The following is a 22,233-nucleotide window of genomic DNA, read 5'->3' as shown; positions in this document are numbered from 1 at the left end:
GATGGTGTTCAAATTAGAGAATTACGGATGGTACCCACCATCATGGAAGTAATGTTGGTGTTCTAAAGAGATGTGTGTCCTACCCTTTGTCTGTCAGACTACTGAAACAATTGTCCACAAGAAACTGGAATTTCCTCAGGAGTCTCCTGCTGAGAGAAGGTAAAGCCTGAAGCCAGGGGCCAGAGGAAGGACAGACTTCACATAGTTCTGACAACTTTTCAGACCACCTTTCAGGAGACACTGGAACTGAAACAATGATGAGCCAATGAGGTAAGATTACACCTTGACTAGGATTGCTCAACTATGCATACCTTTGTTTACTTACACCTAAGCCTGTCCAGACTCTAAAGAGGTGTGTGTGTGTGTGTGTGTGTGTGTGTGTGTGTGTGTGTGTTCACTGTACCTCTTTATTTCTCCTCCCAGAGAAGTGACACTGAATAAATTTCCTTTCTACACTCGCCTCTTTAATTGGATTTTGAGAACAGGTGATCAAGCTTGTTAGGGCAGCCAAGGCCCAGGCTCTGACTCTGAATACTCCCATAATACTGCCACAGCCTGGCTTCTGTGAGTATTTTCGGGAAATGGACACCCCCTGCCCCAATAACTGTGGCAAGAATCACATCATTGGGTAAAAATGGAGTAGGAAAATCAATTTGAGTTTGTTTTTCCTGAAGCTGGGCCATCATAATGGAATCAAGTGATCACTCTTGTCTCACTGATGGTGAGAGAATTGAGCATTTACAGGAAAGCAGGTTTTGTCAAGAGGTTAAGTCTTGTTCCTTCCACAGACCTGGCACATGCTTGCACCATCTCATTGTAAAATCTTAGCTGATTTTTATAAGGGGGAAAATCTTGGGAATATTGCCAGTATTATTAGGATATTCTAGACTTCTTCTAGTCAAGAGCATGTCAAATGAATTCAACATGCAGACTGTGTAGAACCACAGATGATGTCACCATGGTTTCCACTCACCAGGCATTTCTTCCTAACAATTTCCATAGTGCAGAGTGGCTATTAGCCTGCCTGGGGAGCTAAGTGGGAAAGGGGCATTCACCTATTTTTAGAAGTCATTTCAGACATATTGGAGACCTAACAGTATGCCAGATCAACTGAGTCACATCCTGGAAGGGGGAAGAAGTGAAGGTTGTTCACTAACATAGGAAACAGATTAAGTCACTTGACCTGGTTTCAGTGAAAGTGCTCCAGAGTGCTTGCCTAGCATACATGAAGCTATGAGTTCAATACCCAGTACCTAATAAACCCAGCACTCAGATGGTGGAGGCAGAAGGATCAGGAGTTCAAGGTCATCTTCCTTGGTGACATAGCAAATTTGAGGCAAGAATGAGCTTCATGAAAAAAAAAAAGTCTAGTGCTAAGATGTACAATGTTAGGGGCTATTTCAAAAAACTTGTAAACATCATATTTACAGTGCAAGCAATGCAAGCTGGAATATGAATGCTGGTGAAGATGAAACTCAGTAGTTACCATCTCTCTTCTCAATAATACCACAGTCAGCCAGATGATTCTCACCACAGGGGAGGCTAAACACTAAAGTCTCCAAGATTTAAAAACAAAGCCAGAAAGCTAAACCAAAGCCAATCTCCTTTCTGGCCTTAAGCTGCTCTGGGGTAAGGATGCTTAGCATCAGTATATGCTGATGGTTGAAGTGACTTCCTTGCTGACCAAAAGACTGCCAGGAAGGAGGTGACTAAATATGTGTTCTAGTCTGTTAGCTTTGCCCCACATTCTGCGGACTCGACTACATTCCCAGAGCAGCAATGGTCAGCTTCTTTCTGTCTGCCAGGAGCCAGTATGACCCTTGCCAACAAGCAGACCCTCTTCTTTCTTCTGACTCACAGCCCTGAGTGCATAGGCTTCTGGTGTTTGTCACTGTGACCTCAGCTCATATATGATTTTCTGGAGAAGACACCAGTTCCCCGATAGCAGAAACCATTTTCGTGGTATTCATTTTCATAGTACCAAAGCCCAACAGACTAGTAAACAAAGTGAAGGCAGAGAGAAAGTGAGAGTTGTAGCACAAATTCTAATTGGTCTTAATAATAAAAAACCCTGAGTCAGATATCAGGATAAATGCTGAAAGATCAGAGAAGTAAAGGAGCCAGCCACTAGAGAGACTTCTTACTTCTTCCGAATCCTCAGACTAAAAGGGGGCTGAGCTCCCGTTTCCTCCTACCTTATATTATTGTCTCAACCTCCCTAGTGCTGGGATTAAAGGCCTGAGCTTCCCAAGTGCTGGGATCAAAGGCATGATCCTCCCTAGTGCTGGGATTAAGGCTTGAGCCTCCACGCTTGGCTGTTTCTCTTTTAGACTGGATCAATCTTGTATAGCTCAGGGTGGCCTTGAACACCTGATCTTGCTTCCTCCTCCCAAGTGCTGGGATTGAAGGTGTGTGTGTGCCACCACTGCCTGGACTCTATGGTTAACTAGTGGCTAGCTCCACACTCTGATCTCCAGGCAAGCTTTATTTGTTAGAGTACAAACAAAATATCACTGCTGTGGGAGCCCATTCTCGGGTTCCTCATGGCTTTACCCAGCAGGTCCGCATAGAGGATGATTAGGACCACGGGCCTGAGTGCAGGTGTCTGAAATGGTCTGCACTTGGTTGTGCTGGGGGGATGGTGTCTGTGTGGCAAATGTGTTGCTCTAATTGGTCAATAAATAAAACCTGATTGGCCGTGGTTAGGCAGGAAGTATAGGCTGGACTAACAGAGAGGAGAAATAAAAGAACAGGAAGGCAGAAGGAGTCACTGCCAGCCGCCACCCTGACAAGCAGCATGAAAAGATGCTGGTAAGCCACGAGCTGCATGGCAGGGTATAGATTTGTGGAAATGGATTAATTTAAGATATAAGAACAGTTAGCAAGAAGCCTGCCACGGCCATACAGTTTGTAAGCAATATAAGTTTCTGTGTTTACTTGGTTGGGTCTGAATGGCTGTGGGACTGGCAGGTGACAAAGATTTGTCCTGACTGTGGGCAAGGCAGGAAAACTCTAGCTATATATCACCTCAGAGAGTGTTGGCAAAGAGGAGGGCTAGCTCCATGTCCCCATATACCTCTTCATAAAATAGTTCATCCACAAGTCACTGATCAAACCTGTGCCCTGCAGTGGGAAGCTCTGTGCTTCCTGCTTCATTCCAGCTTGCTGTCAGGCATGCACATATTTCTCCCTTCCAGATTCATTGCACCAGAGTGATGTGCTCTAAACTCACCCTTTTCCATCAAGGGAAAACTAAGCTATGGGCTTCTTGTTTAACAGATTCAACCTCATGAATCTGAAATGATCTCAGAGTAGCTTGAACTGAATATCCTGAATGACTTCACTAGATGTTCTCACTCTCATCTTTGTGAGCCTCACTTTCTCAGTGGGTGAAACAGGAATTACTACCCTTAAGTATTATTGTCTGTACACATAGTCACAGCTGAGGGCAAGGGTGGATACTGTTAAACTATAGCTGCCATCCCTAACCCTGGGGACCCCATTTTTTGAGGTTTACCAAAGAACCCCTGTGGTGCATAGTTCAAAGGTACCATATTCTGCATCCTCTTTCCTTCTATCTCAACCTGTCTTATTACTGTGCACAGTCCATAATAAGTTAGGCATGGTGATTATGCATGCCAGAATTACTACACACACACACACACACACACACACACACACACACACACACACACACCCCTACCTACACCTACTTCCTACTTAACTAAATGCAGAAGGTGGTCCACACAATCCAGATATTACTTGTGCCATTTGCTGACTTGCAGATACAGCAAGGCTGGTCTCATGGTAACAAGAAGCAGGTTGGATGCTGAAGGGAAGAGAAAAACACAGTAGTGACTACTGTTCTGTTAGGGTGCTGTCCTTCAGCCTAGCATCCATTTTCTTTTATCATATTTTTAAAGATGTATTGTTTATGTGTATGTGTGGCTGTGCAAGTTTATGTGTCCTATATGCATGCAAATGCACATTAAGGCCAAAGGGTGTTGGATCTCCCAGAACTGGAGTTATAGTGAGAAGCTTGATATGGGTAAAGGGAACTGAACCACGTCCTCTGCAAGGGTAGTAACCGATGACCCATATCTTCAGCCCCTTTTATGTTTATGCTCTTTTTAATGACCAGGCTTCTCAGCAGTGAAATAAACATTTAATCCAATCCAACTTCACCCATGCCAAGGGGACCATGATGATGCAAGTCTCCTGGGTTCTGAACCTACCTGGACCTGAGCTGAGAAGCCTGGGAGATGGGGATGGGGGAATTCCTCTCCAGATGTCTTTATAAGAAGCAGAGGAAGACTAGGCAAACAGGAGAGGCCACATGATGGTGGAGGCAAAGGCTTCAATGGCACAGCTATAGACAGAGTTGCCAGCAGCTACCAGAAGTAGAGGCTAGGGATACTGTGCCAGTATCCTCCATGGGAACAGGACCCTGCAGACACCAGACTCTAGCCTAGTGGTACTAACTTCGGACACTTGCCTACTGAATTGTGACTGACAAAAAAGGTTGGTGTACTTTATCACAGCAATTATAAGACACTAATATGACAACCTCTACCCTCTACCCCAGCCTAATTCTTTAAAGGAACAACCATTTAAACCACAAGCTGGGCAAACTTAGATGTCCAGGTATGTGTTCAAAGTGAAGTGATATTTAAGAGACACACAGCTGAGTAAAACTTTCCATTTGCAAAGATGCAGAAACTTGTTCAAATCCCACCTAGAAATGCCTCTCTAGCTTACTAGGAGAATGTGTTTGTTTAGCACAAGAAATTCAGACAGAATTTTATAACACCACAGCATTGTACGACATTGTAACCCAGTTTCTGAGGGAAAACTCTAGCCATGGGGAGTAACTGGGCCAAGACACAGCCCTAGCAACGAGCCCAAAGGTCTGGGAACATTCAGGTTACTAGGCAGTCTCCATACCAAAGGAACATTCATGCTAGGGGAGAAAAAGGCCTTCAAACAGCAAGAAAGAAATGGCATAGATGTTACAGAGGCCAACTAAAGCATAAGGAAGGAGGCTGCGGGTTTGATCATGAGAGAGAATGTGGGTGTGCTATGTAGAGGGAAGAGGGAGCTAGCTGGTAAGGAGGTCTTGGTGAGGGTTGTGAGCACTGGTCTAGGACAGGCAGAAAGCCAAGCAGCCATGCTTGGGGTTGCTGAGGCAGCAGACCACTGGAAGCCACAAGAGAGAGTACCTGGACACAAGTTGATGAGACATTCAATTAAAAGGATACATCCAGCTAAAACCAGAATCCACTAGGGAAAGGGGAACCAGAAATTGGTCGAGTAGCCACAGATTGGCCAGAGTTAGGACTGGAGCCCAGGAAGAGTTAGAGCCAGTGAGGACAGACCTAAGGGATACCTGAGAGGTAACCTGATAAGACCTAGTGACAGCTGAAGGCAGAAATTGAGAGTAATCCCAAGTTTCCAATTTGGGTAGTAGAGCAGGTAGCAGCCCCTTTAAGTAGGACAGGACATCAAGTAACAGGTTTAAGGATAGACAGAGCAGATAAATTCAGCTCTGAGTCCCTTTCATGGACTCCAGCTTGTGAAGTCCATGGCTGGGGGTCGTCCAAGTGATAACTGCTAATGAGGTGGTTAAATAAACAATGTGTGTATAAACATTGACATGGAGGCAGAGCTAGAGATCCTGATTAGTGCTTATCAAGGGGTAGAATCAGGATGGACTTCTACTTCAGTCCAGAGGCAGACATGAAGTCTATGGGAGGCAAATCCAATGGCACATACAGGTAGCAACAGCCAAACCCTACAAAAGACACTAATGAGCACAAAGATGTAGCAGCATCAACCCCAGAACAAAGTTGAAGTTATCGCAGAAGGGCAGAAGCGGCAGAATCCCAGAGCAATTACAGATGACAGGACAGGGTAGAAGGTACAAGTTCGCTCCAGTGGAGGAACCAATACACCTGAAGCTCAGAGGTGAGCTGAGAGGAGAGATAAGCAAGGCTTGTCTACATAGATGTGGACCAAGCTATCAGGTTATTGCAGAATGAAGTTCAACTCTCGTCTAAAAGCAATGGAGAACCTAGTGTTAACATGGGAGCAAGGGAACATTTTAAAAGACTTTTTCGGTTGCAAAGCCAGGGTGGAGTAAAACCTGGAGGCTGGGAGAGCAGTTAGAAAGTGTGTGTGTGTGTGTGTGTGTGTGTGTGTGTGTGTGTGACGGGGTGGTGCTTAAAGTAACTGTATTGTCAGAGCATCTTCCCTGGAATGGAAGAAGTGGAGCAGAGTAAATGTAACAGGACAAGCAAGGCCAGAGCCCTCAGAAATCCAAAGTGTGGGTATGGGCAGGGAAACAACACAGGAGTCCAGGAAGGTGCAAGCCAGGGTAGGAAGCCCAGGGCAAAATGGCATAGCACTGCCATTGGGTCTGAAGAAGGAACTGATAAAATATCACATGCCAAAGGTGACCTGAAAGATCCAAAAGTTTCTGTTGTGTTTGGCAGTTAGGAGAACGGGCAACCATGGTTGAACATGGAGATGCCTAGTGTACGGGCAGCAGGCACTGGAGACATAGCCAATGAGCTTTGGATAGCTGAGGGATAGTTGGAGAGGCTGCTTTGCACTCTATGTGGTTATAAAAAAGAAATCTGGCTTCTCTCTGGGCCTCAGGCTCTGCATTAAAATACTGATTTTTCTGGCCTGTAAAAAGAGGGCAATAGTGCATATTAACAGCCTCATCACAGGTGGCCCTCTGAAAGCCTCTAACAAGAACTTCTTGCTTTAACTGTCACAAAGTTCAAAATACAAAGACATTAAAAAAAAACAAAAACCTTGAATGACTGTAGAAAACTTTAAGTGTGAAATTCTAAAGTCTTGAAACTAAAGAAACTAAAAATTTAGAGCTATTCATTTGAAGTTGGGTTTTGTTGTTGTTTTGACCATTTGGATCAACCTAATGTAAGATTCCTTCTCCCACATATCCCTCATACACTTCATAATTTACCTTTACTGATGTGGCTAAAACCCACCTTCTGAAGTAGATTTGAAAACCACAGGCTTCTTGAAATTTAGGACACCTAATTTAAGATCTAGGCATTTTTAAGGTCTGTTACAGAGATTTCACTTGGTGAGACTGTCTGTTGCTATGTTCCAGGCTCTAGAGAACTGTCCGACTGTCCTGTGGCCCGGAGACCCGTTTTACACAGCTGGGATTTGCAGTTTGGCATTTGTTACCTAGCTGTCTGGGTTTGGCTGAATACAAAATCATCTGACAAATGGAACTGTAATTTTCATACAAAGAGGCTAAAAGAGAATTGATGTTGCCGAAGAAGAGTTGTGTGGGTTTTTTGTTTTGTTTTGTTGTTGTTTTAATGAAACAGGGTCTCACTCTGTAGTTCAGACTAGCTAACAGGAATTCTGCCTCAGCCTCTAGGGTGCTGGGAGTACATTCGTGAACCATCCCGCCCAGCTTCCACGCCGTTTTAAAAGGGAGAGGTTTGGATCTGTGATTGACAGGCAGATGCCACAGAGCGAGCAAGAGGAACTGCTGATCTGAAGGGAGGCGAGCCTGAGAGCTCATTTTGTTCACTACAGCTCTCTCCAGGAGAAAGAAATGGAAATAAGCCACTTTCCGATAGCTCCGCATTCAGGGGCTTCCCACAGCCACATCGCCACCTACCCTCGGGGCGTCCCCGAACTCCACAGCTCGTGGCCGCGCCTCCTCGGAGAAGCACCCACGCTCCCGCAGGCCCGCCCCCGGCCCGCCCTCCGCCGCCCGGCACCCAATCCCACCGCCGCGCACGTGACGAGCGCTGCCTGCGATGACCTCATCCCTGGTGTGGGATGACGTCAAATTCAAGATGGATGGAATCACAGCGGCAGCGGCGGCTGCGGGTTGCGCTAGCCGAGTGTGAGAGGAAAGGGACCAGGCGCCTGCCCCGGGGCTGAAGAGTGGTGAGTAACCGTCACGTCTCGCGCCCTCGAAGGGCGTCAGGCCCTGTTGGGGGTTACGGCCTCCCCGCAAAACGCGGCCTTTCCTGACGTAACTCTGAGGTGATTTCTCTTCTTTTTTCCTCCCCCAGTGGGTTGCGGGCGCCCGGCCCTTCTACGCGTGCGCGGGGCCGCCGTCCTCACCGAGCATGCTCAGACTCCCACGTAGCCTAGCGTGCCTTTACACTGCGCATGCTCTGTGCCCGCACTTGGCCTCACCCTCACTGCTGCGCATGCTCAGCCTCCGGGCCCGCTGAGCTGCTCACCCTGACCGGGATGGCTTGGGTAGCCAGGGAGTGGAGTCTAGGGACGCGCGCCCCTACAGAGCCGTTGAGATGCCGCTGCGGGCAAGGGCACATTCAGGGCCTGGCAGCACGCGTGCGAGAGACCGGGGAGCTGGGCGGCACCCCGCACCTGCCGCGGCTGGAACGTGACAGCCTGTCGGCCAGCCCCTCTGCGGACACCTCCTGAGCCCATGCAGACCCTGCCTGTCCGTCCCCCCTCCCCCGAGAAAGACCCTCCTCGCCCAGGGACATAGCGCGGAAGACCTTACTGCAGCGCACACGTCCGGGTCTCCCCATCTCCTAGGCCTGGTTATTAGAAGCATCTCGAGTGCCCCTCTAAAGAGACCGCACGGTGTAATCAAAGAACCGTGCACTGTGCGGCCCCGAGGCCTGGGTACTAGAGAACCACACACTGTAACACTTTGCAGGGGGCCTTAGGTTCTCCTTGAGGTTTCCCGACACGGGGGCGGTGTTGAGGGACACTGAGCAGTCCTCCGAAGCCTGGAATTTTTGTGTTGGTGCATGAACTCCAATTGCCTCTATGTCTTCGGACATCTGTGTTACAGCATAGTCCGGTGATTGTTCATCAGCATGACCCTGAGTCATGAGTTCCTGGATTTGTTTCATGATCCTCCCACCTTGTTTAAGAGGGCGAAAAATAGGTTAATCTATTTTAGTGTTTCCACCAAAAACCCTCCTCTACGTCTGGTAATTAATCATTACCCTTAATCAAATCCCTAAATATTGACATTAAAGGAGAAATTTGGCTTACTTAAAAATGGCTCTAATTCAGCCCATGCACTTAACAGTACAGCATTTTATTTAGTGGAAGTATAGGGAACATCGTTCTGCAGAAATAGAAATTGTCGATAAAAGCTCACCCTCAGAAATTGACGGTATTATGTAGTGGGGGAAATTAGGTATAGGAACACTAAAAGCAACAAAAGAGTTAACATAGAGGTCTCCAGACAAGGAGATAACTTGAGAAGCCATTTTAGTTGTCCCTGTACTAGAACTAATTGAGGGCTGGATTTACAGGTATCAGAGATGGGCCAAAGGGCAATGAAAAGAGAATAACTTTCTGCCTGAGGACACCTGGCTGGCTTCATCTCAGCCTAAGGAGGCAATGTATGAAGACAAGCATGTGTGACAGTGTGGATTACAAGTACCATGTAGGACAAGTGGGTTCACTGAGATGTATTTGTTCAGAAGACAACCAGGGATTGGAGTCTGAAGAAGTCTGAGCAGAGATACAGAGGGTATCATAGTCCAATTGTTAGTACAGCTACAAAATCTCAGAAAACGCAGAGAAAATGTGCTGTGCTGTGCTTTACAAGGCTCTGAATAGTTAAATCCTCAAGTCTAGTGAGCTTTTCCTACACCTGCCAAGCCTTGTGCTAGGAATTCACAGATGAAAACAGGGCTTTTATGGGGGAGCTTGTGGAGGATCTTCTGATGGATCCACGTATACAAGCTGATGAATTGAAATCACTATGGGGTAATTGCAGAGAGATAAAGTGTTGCTGTTGGCAAATTGCAAAAGCTTTATAGTTCCAGTTGAATCTTTCTATACAAAGTGGCCAAGTAAAGGAGAGGCAGAAGGTACTTTTAGGTTTCAGAAACTGGAAACGCAGGTTTGTGGGTTACATGGTAAGGAGTGCCACCCAGATATGGTACAGAGGTGAATTGACATCAGTCAGAGCAGCCTGTGTGCTAGTCTGTAGTTTGGGTTTTTCTAGGAAATAATAATTTAAAAAACAAACTGTATTCTAAAACAAGGCAGTAAAGTGGCCAACTTTATTTAGAGAAAGTAATCAAAGAGCTTCATTTCTACTCCTTAATTTAATAGAGAGTAGAAAGTAATCACATGTTTATTGTGTAGGATCCCAAAATGGGCATCATGAGGAATGTCAAAAGTAATGTATTGGACCTTAAAGAGCTTGCAATCCTGGTGGGACACGAAACCAGCTAGCATATGACAGTGAATAAACACAATGTAGTGGTATGCCTGCTCTGTGTGGCAAAGGAATTGGCAGGAGGCATTTGCTTTTTTTTTTTCTTTTTGACAAGGGCTTGCAATGTGCATTGGCCTTGGACTCATAATCCTCCTCCATCAGCCTCCCAAATGCTGGCATTGTAGACGTGTGCCACACACTGTATTTTGTTACTTGTTCTAAGCTTAAGGACTGTGTTTATTGGCCTGCTTTAATTTAGCATACAGACCTCGTGACCTAAACAGCCCAAACTTATTTTCTCATAGTTAGAGAAGCTGGAAATTGGAGGTAAAGGCCAGGTCTCTCTTGGGGTCTCTACCCCCTTGGCTTATAGACAGCATCTTCTTATGTCCTCATAGCATCTTCCTCCATGTTTGTCTCTGTTCTAATTCTTTGTTTAAAGATAATGTTTTATTGACTCAAGCACAATTTAACTTAATAAGCTGTGTAAAATTTTCAGCTCCAAATATGATTGCCTTTTGAGGTGCAGATGTTAGGACTTCAGCATACAGACTAGGGGTGTTGGCTGAGAATGTTCAGCCCTAAAGGATTCCCAAAGGATTAGAACTTGAGATGAGCTGGAAAAGGAGTTTGGCACAATCTAGGATGGTTCAGGTTGAGTGGTGGAGGAGGTCAGGTGGGTAGATTGTGTCTCTGGGACAGAAACAGGAAAAAGCAGAGTAGGTAGCTAAAGAATTTTAAAAGTTGTCTGAATATAGATGTCTATAGAGGCTTGAAGGCCATTTATTAAAGATTTTGTATTTTAGCCTGTTTTAACTAGGACAGAGGGAACTATACCATTATTCAGTCTTTTCATCTTAACGAAACATTACATCAAGATGGTTCCTGAGCTCCCTCTGCACTCCTGAGGACTACACCAGACATCGCACTTCTCTCTCCATCAAGATATTTAGCACTTTGAAATCAACTTTTGGGGTTCCCTTATCTCTAGACACTGGGGCTTTATGTTTTGAGTACCCATGTGTTCAGATACATTTTTTTTTTTTTTTTTTTGGTTTTTCGAGACAGGGTTTCTCTGTGTAGCTTTGCACCTTTCCTGGAGCTCACTTGGTAGCCCAGGCTGGCCTCGAACTCACAGAGATCCGCCTGCCTCTGCCTCCCGAGTCCTGGGATTAAAGGCGTGCGCCACCAACGCCCGGCGTTCAGATACATTTAACCATGCTTTGTGCATGGAAAGAGCCAGTGAGCAAACTGAATTCATGGAAGAGATTGTGTGCTGGGACACTAATGAAAGCCTTGCTTGAGAAATCTAGCATATGAAGGATGAGCCTGAAAGGCAGAACAGGAGCAGGCAGCATGTAGAAATATGCCAGAATAAAAACTGGCTAACTGGTTGAATTTATTGAAAACAATACATGATTATTCTAGAGGTTTGAGGAAAATCTTAAAAAAAAAAAAAAAAAAAAAAACCTTGGACCACAAAGGACAAAACCAAACCACTTGGAATGTATGAGTCAGGCACTAACACATTGAATTTTCAGACCATACTGAGATCCATCAGTTCCACTCAGCTGTTGCCTTTGTCTTGTCATGAACCATAGTTTAGGGAGAAAGTTTCTAGTTGGCCTGGTTTTGGGTATGTGCCTATAACCATCAGCTTGCACTTGCTAGGCAAGAGTGTTCTTCAAAGCAACACAGAGGGTCACTGCAGAAGGAGCAATAGCTGCTGGGTGGCCAGAACAGATCAGCAGAGAATGCTTGTTTGCAGTCCTGGCTGAGGCTGACAATCTGCCCTTGAAACAAATTTGAACTAGAGAGGGAGGCTGAAATGTGTTGAAGTAGAGTACAGTAACTTGATACCATGAAGGATCCCCTTAGCCAATCTGGCTTTGAAACCTGAGGCACTTTAGATAATTTCTGGATAGCTGCAATGTTACCAGGTGAGTGATGATATGATCAAGTGGAGAGAGAGAGGGCTAAATCCAGAAGTAAGAGTTTGGAGATGAGCTGTGCATATGGAGTCAGATGTTGGATGTTCACCTGTGTCACCAGCATCCCTAGAGTTCCAGGGTCATGTTAGGTTTTTGTAAGCACTCTCCAACATTGCAAAGGGGCAGTGTTTACAGAGCTTAGCCTAAAGTTCGTAAAGGGACATTTCCCACAGAGCTGTTACTGTGAGTTTTTTGGACTAGTCCCAGAGCCTAGCTCATTTGTAATGATCTTTAGTTATGGAACCATTTTCTTAAATTGAAATAGGGGAAATCATTTTTGAATTATCGCCATCTCCTTCTCACCCTTCCTTTGTAGTATCTGTTGAGTTTCTGACTGTGTGCTTCCCTTTCTTATGCATCTATCCTCAGAATACTCTGCTCCAAAATTGCCTGCCTTCCTAAGCCCCAAAGTCCTCATTATGTGTAACATAAGAACGGAAATACTTGGGTTTAATTAATTTATATTAAGATATAGATGTCTCACTTCAGCATCTAGTGTATTAAAGGCATTTGTGTGATGGGATGAAGTAATTTCATTGAGTCTAGCTGTGAGGGGCTCTAGAGTCCTTTGGGCGATTTGACTTGAGGCCACGGTAAGCTTTAAAAGATTTTAAGCCTGGGTCAATCAGATAATATTCTTGGAAGTTCTGAGCCTTTGGTTTTAACTTCAATATCAAGTGAGTCCCAAGCCCTCTCTGATGTCCCACCAGTCACTCACTCATCCACCCTCCCACCTCCTGGCCACATTGATAGCCTCCTGATATGAGTGTTCTTCCATACTCTGTGCCTTCTTTATCACATTGTTGTCTGCCCAGTCACAGGAATGTGAGGTGCAGGAGAACAGGAAGCCAGCCAGCAAGCTCACCTCCCATCATCAGCACCTCTTACGATGCACAGTGTACAGCGGGCTCCCAAACACTCGGGAGAGGAAGAGAGAAGGAAGATGTGTACTTGCCAGGTGGGATTTGCGCTGCAGACTGAACCATTCACAAGTTGTTTTGTTTGTGCTTCATGAGATTTCCACATGGTACAGGTAGGGCTATCAGAAAGGACAAGTAGTCCTGACAAGATTGCATTCCTGATAGATGGCAGTAGACCGAAGACTTCCCCATGGATAGCTGTCTACCATGAGCTTTTTACTGTAATAATTCTCTCCATTTTCCCCACTTTGAATCTCCAGGAAACAACATTAAGTAGAACCATCTCAGGCAGAGTTTGGGAAGATATTTGTAGGGAGACCAGGACTGGGACTATTGCTTTCCAGTCCTTATAATTGAATTAAAGTGTAAAAGCAACCCATAAGTGAAGGTGAATCCATACCACCTGGCCTTCTCTTCAGTCTCTCCAGAGACTGTAGGAACAGGTGTCACTCTTCTGCTTATGATTTCCAGTGTCTTCATTTTGGTTCCCAGAGTCAAAATGAGTATCTAGATCAGTGTCATGATAGTTCCAGGATGACTTTTGTTCTCTTTTTTGTAATGCTGCACATACTGCCCTGTCCCCATTTGGGTTACCTTACCTTTTCTGCCTGTCTCTTCCCCATGCTTTGGTCCCTCATCTGGCTACCTCACCTCAGTCTGGTGGCTGCCACCTGTATTGCATCTTCTATGATATCCATAGACATTTCTCTGTACCTGCATAACTGTACAGTGTTAACAGATTGCTGTATGCTATTCCTATGCAAGACTGAACTCCAGAAGCTAGGCTGTGCTTGTCTTGTTGACATCCTCTGTGGTTAGAGTTTTAGCACATTCTGGGTAGATGCTAGCTTACACCTGTGGTTTTAGATTATCGTGGTGTCTTGGTTTTTTCTCAAAAGTAGATCCTGAAACAAGGATCTAGATATAGATGTTTGTATGGACAGAGATTTCAGAAAGCTCAGAAAAGGAAATAGAAAGATGTGGAGGCAAGATTGATAAGTTGTCACTTGCTTGTAGAGTGTCAGAACTGAATCGATTAGAAAAGGAGAGGCAGGGAGAGAAGCAGCCTGATTTCTCTGCCAAATCCATCTCAACAAAGGCCACCCTTCTCCCTGTCCTGGCAGGATCCTTGACTCTTCCCATTGCTCTGTAGTTACTCCATTAGAAAGCCTAATGGCTCTGCCTTTACATCCAATGCTAGCCCCACCAAGCCATCATGGCAGTAGACTTCTCCGATGTCTTTTGCTTTGTTACCTGCTGTCCACAATAAAGCTAGAAATGTTATAATTAAAACATGACTCAGGCTTCTTCCCTGTGGTCCTCCAATTGCCCCCCCCCCACACACACACATAGTAAAATCCCCTCCCAGCTACCCAGCCTTACAGTCTGACTCCTGAGATGATATCATCCATGACTCCCAGCTTTTTTGGCTCCAGTTCTACATGACCTTGGTTCTTTCCTCTGTTGTATTGTCTTTACTTCATAATCCCTAGGCTCATGCTCTGTTCTCTTGAGTCTTCTCAAATGTACTTCCATGACTGATGGATGGATGGATGGATGGATGGATGGATGGATGGTAGATAGATAGACACTATTTGTAGGTACCGACTGATGGAATAATCATCCCATTTGTCCCTCAGCAGCATTGTGTGGAAACTGTTACTGTCCCTGTTTTCTGTGCAAGGGAAAGATTAAGACTTGAGTAACTGACTGGCCCAGAACACAGGTGACTCTGACCTCCAAGAAAAAAATTCTTTGACAACTCAACTGGGTGCATACTTGCACACAGGGCATATGTCTATCTGTAACTGAAACTGGTTTCCCAAGTGCTTGACACATTTAGTACTTTCTGACATTTTCTCTGTTAGTGCTTTATCTGTTTTTAATTGCTGGTTTCAAACCATTAAATTGAGTTTAGGAAAAAAAAAAAAAACCCCATTTGACAAATATCTGTCCAACCTTTGCTTCTGGTTTGCTGTTTCCCTGGTGTCAACATCTTGAGAAATTCTCAGTGCTACAGACTGCCAGTGCATGGCTGAGTCAGTCCTGTGGCAGTAAAAGCTCAATGCTTTTCTGCTGACCCCTGTAAAAAATGAGACATGTCTTTACACAGATGTGTGGTTCTTACAGTTTACTAGGAGTGAGGGAGAAATGGAAATGGCTGGCAGAAGAAAAGGATCTCACCCAAGACCTTGTTATAAGTAAACGAATTATATGTCACTCTTAAAGAAAAGCAGACAAGAATGAAGAGAAACCTGGTGGGTGCTAGATTCATTTCTAGTAGCAGAGCCACACCCCATCTACATCTTGCATTCTGTTCTCTCTGAAAACCAAAGAGCCTAGTCTCCAAGTGACCAGTAAAGGCTGACCCTGGAGATCTGGGAGCTGGGGACTTGTTACATCTGGGGCTGGGTATGGTTCTTGGTAGCAATCCCTCTAGAATATGTATCTAGTCACTGTGGGTACATTCTAATAGTAAAAATCAATGTCTGCCTCTGTCTCTGTGTGTGTGTCTCTGTCTGTCTGTCTGTCTGTCTCTCCCTCATACATACACACACACACACACACACACACACACACACACACACACACACACACACACACTAGTGCTGGTGATAGGATTCAGGGCCTTACATGTGCTAGGCAAGTACTCTACCACTAAGCTACATCCCCCTAGCTCCATGACAATACTGTTAGTAGGAGTCAGTGATATAAACTAGACTACAGAGAGGAGGTGCTCATACATCATGTCCCATGGGAAGCCTGCTTTTCCCTAGAGCACCAGGGAGGGAGTGGTAACCTGGACCTTCTTCTTTGATACTAAGTTAAACCTATTCTTGCAGTTCTGACAGTTATCTGCACATTTATTGAGTGTTTGCTATAGATGCTTGCTCATCTAATGTTTGCCACACACTTGCAAGAGGGCACAGTTGTTACCTCACTTCCCACACGGACCCGTGTACAGAGGGCATCAGCTTACAGGGTAGAGCTAGTACCTCAGCCAAGTGTCTGGCCCCAAAACTCACACTCACCCACCAAGTTTCCTTCTCTCACCTTTAGGATTGAACAGAATTTCAGTGACCCTTTAGTTCAAACTCTTTAATCAGCTTTACAGCCAGGCTAAAGTTCTCTGTTCTGGTGAAAATGGCATGTAGTGAGAAAACAGCATTTAAAAAATCACAAGCAATTAGTATAAGAAGGAAAACAACCTTTTAATTCTCTAAAGCTTCTAACCTTTATTGAACACTTTGACCTAGTAATTAGCAAGTAATGATTCCCTTTCCAAGTTCATTTTTATAAGTCCACAGTCCATTATTAATTTTTAGCAGTCATGTTGATTTTAAGTATATATCTTGTAAAACCTAAAATATAAGATAGTAATAAAACTAAAGTAGAATTATAGACTTGAGGAATTTTGACGATCAAATAAACTAAATGTAGCCAAGCATCAAATTGGTAAGGACCCTAAATGATAAACCTCATTTTCAAGTGTCACCTCTGTGTATACCTATTAAGTTCGAGCAGACCTTTGATGGAATACAAATGCTGATGGTCTCACTTTCTGTCTTCCAGATAAACTGCAGGATGGAGGGACTGCTGCATTACATCAATCCAGCACATGCCATCTCTCTGCTCAGCGCCCTCAATGAGGAGCGCCTCAAGGGACAGCTGTGTGATGTACTCCTGATTGTTGGGGACCAGAAGTTCCGAGCTCATAAGAACGTCTTGGCTGCCAGCAGTGAGTACTTCCAGAGTTTATTCACGAATAAGGAGAACGAGGCACAGACTGTCTTTCAGCTGGACTTCTGTGAGCCTGATGCTTTTGACAACGTTCTGAACTACATTTACTCTTCTTCCCTTTTTGTGGAGAAGGGCAGCCTTGCTGCTGTGCAGGAGCTGGGGTATAGCCTTGGTATCTCCTTCTTGACCAACATCGTTGCCAAAGCCCCTCAGGCTCCTTTTCCAGCCTGTCCCAACAGGAAAAGAGTACCGGTGGAAGATGATGAGACCAGCTCTCAAAAGCGAAGTGTCATCGTGTGTCAGGGCAGAAGCGAAGTGCCAGGGAAAGCCAGTGGTCCAACCGTGCAGGACCTCAGCCTTGCTGCCCGGTCCTCCCCGAGTGGTGCAGTCAAGACCAGCACCAATAAGCCACATGTGGCCAAGCCGCCAGAGCAGCTTCACAGTCTGTCCTTAACTGAAAAGAGTTGGCCGAAGGATAGTGCTGCGGTATATACAAAGTCTCTGGAACAGCCTGGGGCTTTGGATGATCCTAACAGGGGCAGTTTGGTTAAGAGAAATGCAGTCCTACCCTCAAAGCCTTCACAAGACAGGGAGGCCACGGACGATAAGCCTGGGGTGAGCAGCCAGCTTCCCAAGGGGAAGGCTATAGAGCTGGCTCTGAAGAGACCACGGCCACCTGTTCTGTCTCTTCGTAGCTCATCAGAGACTCCATATCTCTTAAAAGAAACTAGCAAAGGAGGTGGTCAGGGGGAGGATAGGAACTTGCTCTACTACTCTAAGCTAGGCCTGGTGGTTCCATCCAGTGGGCCTGCTTCTGCAAACCAGAGCATTGACAGAAGTGGCCCATTAGTGAAAAGCCTCCTCAGGCGGTCACTTTCTATGGACAGCCAGGTTCCTGTTTACTCCTCCTCTATAGATTTGAAGTTATCCCAGGGATCATCCACAGCAGCAAATGAGGCACCAGGCAGTGTGTTCTGTGCAGTGTCTCAAAAGTCATCTTTAAAAGATGGCAGTGAAAAAAAAGCCCTGGATGACAGGCCTCAAGCTCTCCAGCCTCATCGCCTCAGGTCCTTTAGTGCTTCTCAGTCAACAGACAGGGAGGGGACCTCCCCTGTGACTGAGGTGCGCATTAAGACTGAGCCTAGCAGCCCTCTGTCGGACCCTTCAGACATCATCCGGGTCACCGTGGGAGATGCAGCAACGGCTACAAGAGACCTGCCCTTCAAAGCAGAGGAAGACCAGAGGGATATTAGCAGACTCCCAGCAAAGAGAAGGTTCCAGGCAGACAGAAGGTCACCCTTGAAGAAAGCAAGGGCAAATGAGCATGGGCCTTCTGTCTCAGAAGAGAACTGTGAGGAGGACAGGAACCCTCCTTCCCTTGACAGCAACTTCCCAGATTCTGAATTAAACAGAGAGGAGTTTGGTGAGTTGGAGGGGACGAGACCAAACAAAAAATTTAAATGCAAACATTGCCTTAAGATTTTTAGATCAACCGCGGGTCTTCACCGCCATGTTAACATGTACCATAACCCAGAGAAGCCTTACACTTGTGACATCTGTCACAAGAGGTTTCATACCAACTTCAAAGTGTGGACACACTGTCAGACCCAACACGGCATAGTGAAGAACCCATCGCCAGCCTCTAGTTCCCATGCAGTTTTGGATGAGAAATTCCAAAGAAAACTGATTGACATAGTGAGAGAGAGGGAGATTAAGAAGGCCCTGATCATTAAGCTGAGGCGCAGCAAGCCTGGCTTCCAGGGACAGAGTAGCTCCCCAGCACAGCAAGTCATCAAGAGGAACTTGCGCTCCCGAGCCAAAGGGGCCTACATTTGTGCCTACTGTGGCAAAGCATACCGTTTTCTCTCTCAGTTTAAGCAGCACATAAAGATGCACCCGGGAGAGAGGCCCCTCGGAGTAAGCAGAGCTGCTAAGCCGAAAGAGCGGGCTCTGGCACGCGCGGTAGAGAGCAAGGAGGTTTACCCGTGCCGCCTCTGTAATGCTAAGCTCTCTTCTCTTCTAGAGCAAGGCAACCACGAGCGCTTGTGCCGGAACGCCACCGTTTGCCCTTACTGCAGCCTCAGGTTCTTCTCCCCCGCGCTGAAGCAGGAGCATGAGGACAGGTGTGAGTACAAAAAGCTGACCTGCCTGGAGTGTATGCGCACCTTCAAGTCTTCCTTCAGCATCTGGCGGCACCAGGTGGAAGTGCACAACCAGAACAACATGGCTTCAGCAGAGAACATCTCCTTGCCCACCCTGGACCACAACGGTGAAGTGGCAGCTGCTTCCAGGCCTCAGGCTGAGCCTACCAAGGTAAACCATGCGGCTGCTCCAAAAGAGGACACAGCGTTTAGTGACTCTTCAGAGCAAGTGAACTTCGATTCTGAGGATTCCTCCTGCCTCCCTGAAGACTTGAGTCTTTCAAAGCAACTGAAAGTCCAAGTCAAAGAGGAGCCTGTAGAGGAGGCTGAGGAGGAGGCTCCTGAGGCCAGTGCAGCTCCCAGGGAGGCTGGCCCCAGCAAGGAGGCTGGTCTGTGGCCTTGCGAGAAATGTGGGAAGATGTTCACAGCACACAAGCAGCTGGAGAGACACCAGGAGCTGCTGTGTTCCGTGAAGCCCTTCATCTGCCATGTGTGCCACAAAGCCTTCCGTACCAACTTCCGGCTTTGGAGTCACTTCCAGTCCCACATGTCTCAGGCCACAGAGGAGCCTGCACAGAAAGAGGCTGAAGTGTGTCCTGTGCCCACAAACTCCCCATCACCACCACCTCTGCCACCTCCACCACCCTTGCCCAAGATCCAGCCCCTGGAGCCCGACAGTCCCACAGGCCTTCCTGAGAACCCAACCCCAGCCACAGAGAAGCTGTTTGCACCCCAGGAGTCAGACACCCTCTTCTACCACGCCCCTCCCCTTTCAGCAATCACATTTAAAAGACAATTCATGTGCAAGCTCTGCCATAGGACATTCAAGACCGCCTTCAGTCTTTGGAGTCATGAGCAGACACACAATTAAATGACTTACCCCTCTCACCTGTCAGAAAACAGCAGGCCCCTGGCTTGTGAACTGTGTCCTAAGACAACATTTTTTTTTTTTTTTTTTTTAAATAAAGGTTGGAAATTGTTGTATGAATTTTAGGTTTGGGATAAATTGATATTGGCTTGGAATGTCCTTATAGCTTCAGAAACAAACTCTGAAATATTGTGGTTCTGGACCTCAGTCAGCAGGGGTTTGATTCTGTTACTGTTGAAGTTGGGTTAATGTTGGTGAATTGCATGGTTCCTCATTCCAAGGTGTCACTATAATGACTTGATTGAGGTTTTTGGTTTTTGTTTTCTGGGTAGTGGGATACTAGGGTATTGTTGGGTTTTTGGTTTTGGGTTTCTTAATTTATTATTTCAGACACCTAAGTTTGAGGTAACCCTTAGCCATGTTTCTAAGGCCAAAAACATATGAGGAAGAAAAGGAGTTGTTTGCAGTATTGAGTCAGATTTTAGAATACCTTAGCAATAAGAAAAGACAAACCCCAACTTTAGTAAATTATCCTGACACTTGATAAGACAAATATTTGGTACTTTGTGGTCCTTTGAAACTTTCTTTTTGTATGAAAATTGTGAGAATTTAAATCAGCAATAGTCACAATTAGATTTTTTTATGACAAGCTGTCAATCACTTCATATAATCAGTAATGGCCATGCGCTAAGGAGGGCAGAGAAATGGAAGCATGTTTGTGAAGTGCTCAACAGTCAGCAGCAACATTGTGAAAGCCGCTGAACTCTGTGGTATGCCCTTTGCATTATAGCGGCTTTCAGTGGGCACTTTAGAACTGACAGTGCTTTGTCTCCGCCAGCTTGAAACTCGGGTGTCGTTGGGATAAGCAGTGCTAGCCAGCATGAAGTTATTGGTGCATAGCCTCACCACACCCTGGACCACCACCATTTCTTCTAGGGGCTTCAGAGGTTGGAGGAAGTGCCACATTGCAGCTTCCATGTACTTTCCAAGAACTGTATGCACAACATACACATTTCTGCCTGTCTTTTGTGAGGATGTCTATGGGAGTATTGAAGTGGATAGTAGTGAAATTGTCACTCTCTGACATGCAAACGTGTATTAAAGCACTGGCAAAGGTCCAAAATTAGTTTTAACAACTTGATTTGGTACTTAGGGTTTGGGTTTCTTTTTTTTTTTTTCTTTTTCTGTTCCATGTAGGTTATAATTAAAAGCCTCTCCATAGGCAATATCCACAGTTCACTGTTTTTCAAAAGGCAAAATTTTGATTTTACTCCCCCAAGGGAGTATCATACCTGGAAAGGAAATTAGGGGGAGACAAATTCCCTATTTACTTTCGCCAAGAGTTCTTTACATTTTCAAGGTGTGCTCTAGCTGAGACACCACCCATCTGCTCACCAGCACTCTACTCCCATGGTAGCAAAGGCAGTCTTTATATTAAAACAAACATTTTTATAAAATACTAATTGACTTTATATACTATGGAAGCTGTATGTGGAATTTTGACTTTTATCCTTTCACTTGAAAAGGCCATTGAAAATCCCTAAATATGTCTGCATTTCCTATTTTGTTCCTTTTCAGAGAAGGGAAATAAAATTAGGTTGCAGTTACTGATTCTTGCCATCTGCTTTTTTGAACTATGCATTTTAGAGATGAACTAAAAGTGTCCACCTTTTAGTGAATGAAGCTAGTGCCAGGCTGTGTAGCTGTCCACTGCACTCATTCCCTATGGTGAGTGTCTGGTCTCTAAACACCTCAGAGTGTCACTTTTTTTTAAGACCATCTCCCTGCATGGTCATCTCCTGTGTAGCTACAGAGCAATAATCTCCAAACCAGGCATTGCCAGCTCAGTGCTCCAGGACTTGAACCTATGCTACATTTTTGAAGATTTATAAAATAACATTGTTACAAAAAAAAAAGAAAAAAAGTATTTTTTATCTAAATGTAGGGTCTGCATATCTGTTAGAGTTTACAAATTACCAGTGTTTGTCACCTTTTTTGTCTAGGAATAAAGCATAAGACTTCAAATAAAATTTTGAACCAAAAACATTTATAATGCAGTTGTGGTTTTTCTATTGCTTTTTTTATACTGTATCTTAAAAGATGTCAGGCTGAAAGAGTTTATTTTGGTGTCAAAAACTATCCTTCCACTCATGTAACTATTTTAAATGCTAAGAAACAAAATAATGAAAGACATTAATCACTGTATCCAGTAAACAGTTTTTTAGAGAATGTCTATTTCAGCTAGCAGGCAGATGTTTGGTGTATTAAATAAATAGGTCTTTCACCATTGTAAATCTTTAGATAGTAAAGATATTCTTGTAAATGTTTTTCTGATTGTAATTAATTTTTGCAAGTA

At 45.1% G+C, this 22,233-nt stretch overlaps 1 protein-coding gene across 8 annotated transcripts; it reads left to right on the top strand.

The window, feature by feature from the left end:
* Positions 1–7,789: 7,789 nt before the first annotated feature.
* Zbtb21 (zinc finger and BTB domain containing 21) lies at positions 7,790–19,960 on the top strand. Of its 8 annotated transcripts, none has more exons than XM_015990131.3 (4): positions 7,794–7,941; positions 13,023–13,165; positions 16,701–16,866; positions 18,892–19,960. In XM_015990131.3, the coding sequence occupies exons 2-4, from the start codon at positions 13,097–13,099 to the stop codon at positions 19,878–19,880; spliced, it is 1,224 nt and encodes a 407-aa protein (XP_015845617.1). In that variant the 5' UTR covers positions 7,794–7,941; positions 13,023–13,096; the 3' UTR covers positions 19,881–19,960. The 8 variants fall into 8 exon arrangements, with proteins under 8 accessions (XP_006996940.1, XP_015845617.1, XP_015845615.1 ...); XM_015990129.3 differs by having other exon boundaries at positions 16,701–18,291; XM_076549325.1 differs by having other exon boundaries at positions 7,811–8,040; positions 16,701–18,291.
* Positions 19,961–22,233: the final 2,273 nt, after the last annotated feature.

The sequence above is a fragment of the Peromyscus maniculatus genome, chromosome 12 (assembly GCF_049852395.1).
Source record: "Peromyscus maniculatus bairdii isolate BWxNUB_F1_BW_parent chromosome 12, HU_Pman_BW_mat_3.1, whole genome shotgun sequence".
Taxonomy (NCBI): domain Eukaryota; kingdom Metazoa; phylum Chordata; class Mammalia; order Rodentia; family Cricetidae; genus Peromyscus; species Peromyscus maniculatus.
The sequence above is the reverse complement of the archived record's forward strand: the minus strand, read 5'-3'. Positions and strand labels throughout refer to the sequence as shown.